The sequence below is a fragment of the Scophthalmus maximus genome, chromosome 12 (genome assembly GCF_022379125.1).
Source record: "Scophthalmus maximus strain ysfricsl-2021 chromosome 12, ASM2237912v1, whole genome shotgun sequence".
NCBI lineage: Eukaryota > Metazoa > Chordata > Actinopteri > Pleuronectiformes > Scophthalmidae > Scophthalmus > Scophthalmus maximus.
The window spans coordinates 22,775,001-22,784,264 of record NC_061526.1 but is presented as its reverse complement, the minus strand read 5'-3'; the positions used below and the strand labels follow the sequence as shown (position 1 = coordinate 22,784,264).

At 45.3% G+C, this 9,264-nt stretch overlaps 1 protein-coding gene across 7 annotated transcripts in view; it reads right to left on the bottom strand.

The window, feature by feature from the left end:
* Positions 1–6,407: 6,407 nt before the first annotated feature.
* gata3 (GATA binding protein 3) overlaps positions 6,408–9,264 on the bottom strand; it is a 10,975-nt gene continuing 8,118 nt past the window's right edge. For 6 of the 7 annotated variants that reach the window (XM_047336178.1, XM_047336182.1, XM_047336180.1 and 3 more), the window contains one exon: positions 6,408–7,819. In XM_047336178.1, the coding sequence (XP_047192134.1) occupies positions 7,541–7,819 (279 nt within the window). In that variant the 3' untranslated portion in view covers positions 6,408–7,540. Of the gene's footprint in view, positions 7,825–9,264 lie in introns of all 7 variants that reach the window. The other variant, XM_047336184.1, reaches the window with a different exon arrangement.

Sequence of the window (9,264 nt, the reverse complement as noted above, 5' to 3'; positions counted from 1 at the left end):
TGCTGCTTTTATGCCATTATATACAATGCCATTTTTTCACATTTTTTACCATACTATACTATGACGTTTCTTTCAGTTTTCATTCCATAATATAATATGTCATTTTATGCTGTTTTAGGCATTACTACACTATGCCGTCTGTAGCCATGCTATACTATGTCATTCTCTGCTGTTTTTATGCCATAATATACAATGCCATTTTTTCACATTTTTTGCCATGCTATACTATGTCGTTTTTTTCAATTTTCATGCCATACTATACTTTGTCGTTTAATGCAGTTTTAGGCCTTACTACACTATGCCGTCTGCAGCCTTGCTATACTATGTCATTTTGTGCCATAATAAACGTTTTTTTGCCATACTATACTATGTCGTTTTATAGTGTTTTAGGCCTTACTACACTATGCCATCTCATGCCTTCCTATACTATGTTGTTTTATGCTGCTTTTATGCCATAATATACAATGCCATTTTTTCACATTTTTTTCCATACTATACTATGACGTTTCTTTCAGTTTTCATTCCATAATATAATATGTCATTTTATGCTGTTTTAGGCATTACTACACTATGCCGGCTGTAGCCGTGCTATACTATGTCATTCTCTGCTGTTTTTATGCCATAATATACAATGCCATTTTTTCACATTTTTTGCCATACTATACTATGTCGTTTTTTTCAGTTTTGGTGTTTTTAGGCATTACTACACTATGCCGTCTGTAGCCATGCTATACTATTTCATTCTCTGCTGTTTTTATGCCATAATATACAATGCCATTTTTTCACATTTTTTGCCATGCTATACTATGTTGTTTTTTTAATTTTCATGCCATTATATATTTTGTCATTTTATGGTGTTTTTAGGCCTTACTACACTATGCCGTCTGTAGCCATGCTATACTATGTCATTCTCTGCTGTTTTTATGCCATAATAACAGATTTTTTGCCATACTATACTATGTCGTTTCTTTCAGTTTTCATGCCATACTATACTATTTCGTTTTATGCTGTTTTTAGGCATTACTACACTATGCCGTCTGTAGCCATGCTATACTATGTCATTCTCTGCTTTTTTTACGCCATAATATACAATGCCATTTTTTCACATTTTTTGCCATGCTATACTATGTCGTTTTTTTCAATTTTCATGCCATACTATACTTTGTCGTTTAATGCAGTTTTAGGCCTTACTACACTATGCAGTCTGCAGCCTTGCTATACTATGTTGTTTTATGCTGCTTTTATGCCATAATATACAATGCCATTTTTTCACTTTTTTTGCCATACTATACTGTTCCGATTTATGCTGTTTTACGCCTTACTACACTATGCCGTCTGTAGCTTTGCTATACTATGTCGTTTTATGCTGCTTTTATGCCGTAATAAACGATTTTTTTGGCATACTATACCATGTCGTTTTATGCTGTTTTAGGCCTTACTACACTATGCACAGGTTTGTGCGGCTCCCCGACTGAACCGCTGAACTCTGGGCCACCTCCGGCGAAAACACGCTTTGTGTTCTGAAACTCCTGCAAAAAATTTTTTTACCACCTCGTTGCAGGAATCAGACAGAACTGGGTTCATTCTGCAGCGTCGCACAAGGTTTTGGATGCTGTTCAGTTCATGCGCACACGTACCCACCTGGAGCATTTCAACTCATCTGCTAACCAACAGCAACACAGCGGCTTTCTGAGCCTGTTGCAAATGTGTGAGAGAAAGTGTGTGTGTGTGTGTGTGTGGGATGAGGGTTTAGGCACGTCGTCTGCGAGGCCGTCCAAGAAGCCCCGGGGCACCTCAGCAAAAGAGATAATTATCTTTTATCTGCTATGTTGTGACGGGAGATTCTGGTTCAAATTTACGATTGTTAAGGAGACAAAGCATCGCAGGGCTGCTCTTATAAACGTGGCGAGGGGGTCTCGCTGGAAAAAAACAAGTGAGAGAACTCCCACCATGCGGCGGCTCATCCCCTCGTGTTTCAGGCTCCGGGTCTTTTCGGTACAAAAGGCGAAAAGGATAAGAACATCAGCGGCACACTTACTTTTCGGAAACGGACGATATATAAATCCTACAATAAATGTTAGATTACGCTGGAGTGGATGAGATCACAGTGATATCACAGGAGATGAAAGATAAAACCAGACTGTGGACGCTACAGTTGCTGCATCACCCAGCTCAAGTTACCTCGACGATACCTTTACGTTCAAATATCAGTGTTATTTATCCATTATTGATTGATCCGCGTGCTTCAGGCGCCCCGCCCAAGAGATTTAAGGTTTATTTTAGTACTATGTGTCTGTTAGATATGACGCTAAAGCTAGCGGCTGGTTAGCTTCACCTAGCTTAGCGTAAAGACAGGAAACAGGGGGTAACAGCTAGCCGGGCTCCGTGGAGAGATGCTACATCTGAACACCAGCTTCCACAAATCTCACTAATGAAAGTGTCATTTTAATTCTGAGGAGTTATGTGTAGGAATATGTTTTTAGGCCTTACTACACTATGCCGTCCCATGCCTTGCTATACTATGTCATTCTCTAGTGTTTTTATGCCATAATATATAATGCCATTTTTTCACATTTTTTGCCATACTATACTATGTCGTTTTTTTCAGTTTTCATGCCATATTATACTGTCGTTTTATGCTTTTTTAGGCCTTACTACACTATGCCGTCTGTAGCCATGCTATACTATGTCGTTTTATGCTGCTTTTATGCCATAATATACAATGCCATTTTTTCATATTTTTTGCCATACTATACTATGTCGTTTCTTTCAGTTTTCATGCCATACTATACTTTGTCGTTTTATGCTGTTTTAGGCCTTACTACACTATGCCGTCTGTAGCCATGCTATACTATGTCATTCTCTAGTGTTTTTATGCCATAATATATAATGCCATTTTTTCACATTTTTTGCCATACTATACTTTGTCGTTTTATGCTGTTTTAGGCCTTACTACACTATGCCGTCCCATGCCTTGCTATACAATGTCATTCTCTAGTGTTTTTATGCCATAATATATAATGCCATTTTTTCACATTTTTTGCCATACTATACTATGTCGTTTTTTTCAATTTTCATGCCATACTATACTATGTCGTCTCGGCCCGACAAGCGAGCGTGAACTTTTGGAGGCGCTTCCTCTTTTTGGGCTAGCTGTTTTTCATCTGTTTGCAGTCTTTATGCTAAGCTATGCTAAGCTAACCAGCTCCTGCTGGAGTCGATGCTCAAGGAAGCAAATAAAATGTTCCACAAACTGCACCTTTAATCCACACGTCACACTGATCGATTTGGTACAACACAATATTCAAGTACAGATCAATCATATGTTTCGTGTTTTGATAAAGAAGATGAGAAAGGAAGCTCGTACGGTTTCATCCTCATAACTTCACGTAACTCGTGAACTGTGGTGTTGTGGAAAGTTCTGCTCACAAAGTGGAGAGTACCACGCAAAGGGTGTGTCGTTCAGACGAAACATAACCCGACTTGAAAGCATCATATCATATGAACACAACACACTCTTAATAATAACTTACACTGGAGCTTTTGATCAAGTCACGACTTTAGACTGTAACAGAAAGCCATCGACATATTCGAACATAATCCAACAGGTACAGGTTTGAATTGTTGGCGAAGAGAGAAATCATTTTTTTTCTCTCTTCTTACCTTGAAAAATGCAAAATTCCTACACACACCCTTGTCCTCAAAGGAGTCATTTTGATTTTAAAATGTTTTCCACATTCACATTTTGTGAAAATAATAATAATGGACTCCCAAGTCCCTCCTCCCCAGTCCCTCTTCCTAAATCCCTCCTCCAAAACTTGACCCGACCTCTGCGGACGGTGACAGCGGCGTCGCCTGGATGAAGACGGACCGTTCCCCCGAGAGACGATTACACCCACAAATCCGTCATCGTCCTCACCTGAGAGACGAGAGGCAGACACCCGGAAGACAGACGGACGGGAATAAGTGGTTCGTGTCGACGGCAGGCGGCGGCGGCCATGATGATGATGATGATGATGATGGCGGCGATGATGATGGAGGAAAGAGGAGACGAGATCACAGAGAGTTCGCGTTCGTCTCCTCACCTGAGAGCCGGTCGCTGCACATGCAGTCACCCTTGGCAGACGTCCACCGCCAAACACCAGAGGGAGAGGGGTCAGCCAGGGGCCATGGGGTCCCACCACGGGGCAAAGCTTCCCGCAATCCCTCTGTACACACACACACGATATTCCCATTCTCATTCCACATGCCCCCGTGACCTCACTATTAAAACACAGGAGCAAATCTCCCGATTGGTCACGAGGGCTCAGAAACAAATGATGCCAAATACCTGACTTCTGTTTGGCCTTTTTTTCTGCGGGGAGGCGGCCAGATTCGTATATTTCCACCGGGGCAAATATATTTTCCGATATTGGAAAACGTGGTGCGCAACAAAGTCCGCATGATTTGACGGGGAAGAGAGATTCGAGGTTGTGTCGAGTTTTGCCGGAGACATTTCAACGATGGCGAAGAAAGAAAGAAACGCGACTGTTTAGCTCGTGGCGTCGTCAAATTTATTAAAACCACGTGACTACAACACGAGTGTCTTGTCAGGAAAGATACTTCAACGTCAACCTGGATGTTTTTAGCGATCAAAATCTATGACACCATCGGGGTAAAAGTATTCTTTAACTGTATCAAGGTGTTGAAAAGTTTAGACGACTCTTTCCAAGTCTGGTGTCCACAATCAGTAAAAAGCTAAATTCTGCTTTGTTGTCGGTCATTATGCCAAATACGTTTATTAAAACCTGTGACGTTTCATGAGATGCTCCGTTGTTAGATTTGAGATTTCCTGCGGGTGGAGTTTGGGTGGAAAAAAAAGTCGCCTTAGTGTAAATAAACTTTTACGTTTCATGTTTTGTTTTTTTTGGAACAAAACCTTGAATTTAGTTTTGTGCCGTTATTAAGTTTTCTTTTCACACGTCGTCTTTGGTTGTTTTGTGAATATTTAGACGTCGCTCATGTCTCTGACAGAACAGATAATAAAACCACATCTGTGGAAGCATATTCGTTGGAGGCCTATTTCCATTATCGATTCATCAGTCGATCATCTCATCGATTCATCGATCAGGTCGTTTGCTCCATAAAAGGTTGAAAAATCATACTTCCCAAAACCCCGAGATGATGATTCGTTTCCACCACAAACCAAAGGCACCAGAAATTATTCACATTTAAGAAGCTGAAATCAGAGAATTTTGACATTAATTTCGTAAAGAATCCTCAAACCGATTAATCGATCATCAAAATAATTTCGTAATCTGTCGCTTATTGATTCATTGTTGCAGCTCTACACTGACAACAATGTTGCTAGTGTATTATCTATTTTGGGGGGGTTCACCCTACAGAAAGATGCCGTTGTATTTTTAATCGTGGAGGAAGCTCAGGCGGCGGTCGAAACCATCGCACAGTTCCTCTCGTTCTACCAGCGGAACATTTGAAATCATTTCTCAAGAGCAGAGATAAGATGATAGAGATAGATGTACTCGCGAATAACGACTCCAACGTTTGTTCTTTCTGAAGCTCTAGTTTGCGAAAGATGTCTCAGTTACATATCCGTATGACTTTCACCGGCAGCTTAAAGTCGGATATACTCAGAATCGTTCATGATGCCGTCGACATAAAGTTTTATAAAAGAAGAAAGAATTAGGATGAGTGACTTTAGATAGGTGTGTGTGTGTGTGTGTGTGTGTGTGTGTGTGTGTGTGTGTGTGTGTGTGTGTGTGTGTGTGTGTGTGTGTGTGTGTGTCGGTGAGATGAAACAAAAGCCTCTCGACCTCCCCGACCCGGCCATTAGATTTTTTTTCCTTTCCCCGCCACTGTTTATTTCAGCTCTTCCTGTTTGTGCTCAGCTGACCCGTCAAAGAGTTGTACCAGTGAAGACCGGCCACAAGAGAAGAATGAAATTAAGAAGAATTCTTTTTTTAAATGGCAGCGTGTTTCTGCGCTGCGGTTAAATGGCGGGTAGGCGGAAGGCGGAAGGCGGGCGGTGTGTCGGCGTGAGAAAACAGAAAAGACAGCTCTTGACCACGGCGTTAACATGTCAACAGAGATTAAACTAGTTTATTATTTTTCAAAGAGAGAAGGGGGGGGGGGGGGATGGGGGATGGGGGGAATACGAAAACAAAAAGCAGTCATATTTTACACTAGTGATTATTATTAAATTTTTTACAACCATTCAGTCTGCATAACATAAGGAAATAATTCTACATCTTTGTTTCTTTCGTATTTTTGGTACTCTGATTTTATACATACAAATAACAAATACAGGAACTTTTTTTTTCTTTTTTCACAATGCATATAATCTGTGGGGCAGGAAGAAAGTCTTTCAGGTGTGTGTGTGTGTGCGTGCGTGCGTGTTTAGGTGTGTGTGTGTGTGTGTGTGTGTGTGTGTGTGTGTGTGTGTGTGTCCACGCGTCAACACAAACCAATTTGCCCGAGACCTATAGCACATCCAAAAAAAAAAAAAGAAAAAAAAAGAAGAACAAGAGAGACGCCTGCAGCCGGAGCCGCCGGCTCTCTCCAAAACTTAATGCAACACAATTCACGAAGGCAACGGCCGAGGCCTGCCCTTCCTCAAACGTCTCTCTCTCTCTCTCTCTCTCTCTCTCGCCCGTCTTCTTCTTCACCTCCTCCTCCTCTCTTCTCTCGTTCCTCCGGGACTCGGAGGCGTCCTCTCCTCTCCTCGCTCCTCGGGGGCGGCGGCGGCGGCAAAGTCTCTCCACCTGCTGTGACTCGTACCCTTCTCGTCTTTAGCTGCCCAGAGGCATATTTCCTTGTTTTCTTTTTTCTTCTCCTCTCACTTAATTAAAAAGTCTTCATTAAATGTACTGTATTTCATACAATTTGTACAAATATATTCAATGTCTGTCTCCCCCCCCCCCCCCCCCCCCCCCCCCCCCGCCCCATCGTCTTCAGCAGAAGATGATGAAGAAGAGGAGGAGGAAGAGGAGGAGGAGGAGGAGGAAGGGGAGCGGAGCGGGGGTCTTTCCTGTTACACAGGTGCAAGGTGAAGAGAGGCGGGTTTTGGAAATTACAGGAGAGGGCGTCGACAAAGTCCTTGTAATGTCAGTTTCTGTGACGCTCGAGTGTGGAGAGAAAAAAATGGCTTTTTGTACACAGATGGAGCCCCTCCTCCTCCTCCTCCTCCTCTTCCTTGCCGCCGTGCGATGTGGCGGCGGCGGCTCGGGCGAGAAATAGTTCTTTCTCTCCCTGGTCAGAGGGAAAACAGAAAAAAAAGTAATCTCCCCCCTCCTGGAGGTCGGTGCGCCGCAGTCGAGTCGAGTCTGCAAAGAATTCACGTCGCAGAGGTACACGTGGATATTTATAAAAATAAGATACAGCTGAGGGAGCGTAGGTCGGGGGGGCGGGCGGGGGGGGACGACGATGAGGGCCGAGGAGCAAGTTCATTTGTCTTTTTGGGATGTAGGAAGCAGGTCAGCGGAGGTACCGAGGGGGCGCGGCGGCGAGGCCGAGGGCTGGGGCGCCGGCGAGGCAGCTCCGTCTAACCCATGGCCGTGACCATACTGGAGGGGTGGTGGGGGGCGAACGAGGGGTGCATGGGCGTGGGGGTGCTCAGCATGTGGCCGGAGTGCGAGAAGGGCGGGAAGGAGGACATGTGGCGGGAGAGGGCGGCCGGGCTGAAGGAGCTGCTCTTGTCCATCAGGCTCTTGGAGAAGTCGTCCATGCTGTCCTGGGACTTTTTGCTCTTCTTGGACTTGCTGGACATCTTCCGGTTCCGGGTCTGGATGCCTTCCTTCTTCATGGTCAGAGGTCGGTTGATCTGCTCTCGAGAGGGGACAGGAGAAGACGGCAGATTAGCTTTGCGTCGCGGGGGCGAGCATGCCAGATAGAAATCTTTAAGACACAAAGACATCGTGAGGCGAGGCCATTCACATTACGAAAAACAGAGCGGTTCAGCGCAACAAATTAGAACAATGTGGCACACGGAGCCTTTTAGTTTCCTCAAGAGCCGGACTCTGGGGTTTTGCGGAGACATAATGATACGTAATGGAGTCCCATTACGAGGGAAATCTGACTGTCCCGTCCTGAAACGGAAGATTGTTTATATACACTCAGAGTGTGTGTGTGTGTGTGTGTGTGTGTGTGTGTGTGTGTGTGTGTGTGTGTGTGTGTGTGTGTGTGTGTGTGTGTGTGTGTTTTGGGCTGGATTTAAATGTTGATTCCTTTAAGCTGGACTGTATCTGAGGCTGTGGTTCATGCCAGAAAGAAAGAAAGGGGGAGAGAGAGGGAAGATGGACGGACGGACGGATGGAGGGAGGGAACGGAGTCGGCGAAGGGTCTGGCAGCTGATGTGCGGCCGGTCGACCGCAGAGACACATGGCCGAGACGAGCGCCGGCGCGGGCCAAGTCCTCCTCCTCGACCGCTTGGCCAAAATGGCCCCGGCCGCCGTATTCCACCGTAGGTTTAGAGTCGGGAACGAGAGCGAGAGCTGCTGGATGATGGAATTCCGGGGCTGTGGGCAGGATTATGAGGCGAGGTGGATGAGGCCGGCTGGCTTTCCCTGATCTTTTTTTTCTTCTTTTCTCTGAGCGCTTCTTTCCCCGGAGGGGAAAAATGGCAACAGGGATATTTGATCCCTCGCTCACTTGTCTGGGACACTGGCATTTCTGTCTTTCTGCTGACTCTTTAAGCAGAATGGCCTCAATGATTAGTGAAGGGCAAAGATCTGAACCCTTCCTCCTCCTCAGTGATGTGGTTTGACTCTCTAAGATGTGGCTCCCCACTCCGGGTGACTCTCGCTGCCTCTGCCTTCCAGGCTCCGAGGCGTCGTGCTACACGCTCCCGCCTGAAGCCAGTCGGGCTCTAGGCCTCCGGCCCAAGGCCTGCGCTCGCCGCCGCCGCCGCCGCAGCCGCCACCACGGCACATCAATGACCACCGCAGAACTCACAGCACATCCTCAGACACCAGCAGCTAACCACCCGAAACCTCAGCCCCCCCCCACACCCTCGCTCGTCAAACGCTGATGGCGCTTGTACTTCGCCATCAGCAGGTACATCTTTTCACACGTGGTGAGAAAAGAGCAGTGATCGCTGAGAAAGAGTCTGTCTGTGTGTGTGTGTGCGTGTGTGTGTGTGTGTGTGTGTGTGTGTGTGTGTTTTTGAGGTGTGTTGACACAACCTCATGCTTGTGGCAACGTCTCTGTTTTCACAAGTTCCTTATCTCGGAGCAAAGCCCTCTGGGACAACAGGACCGCTACCATCAG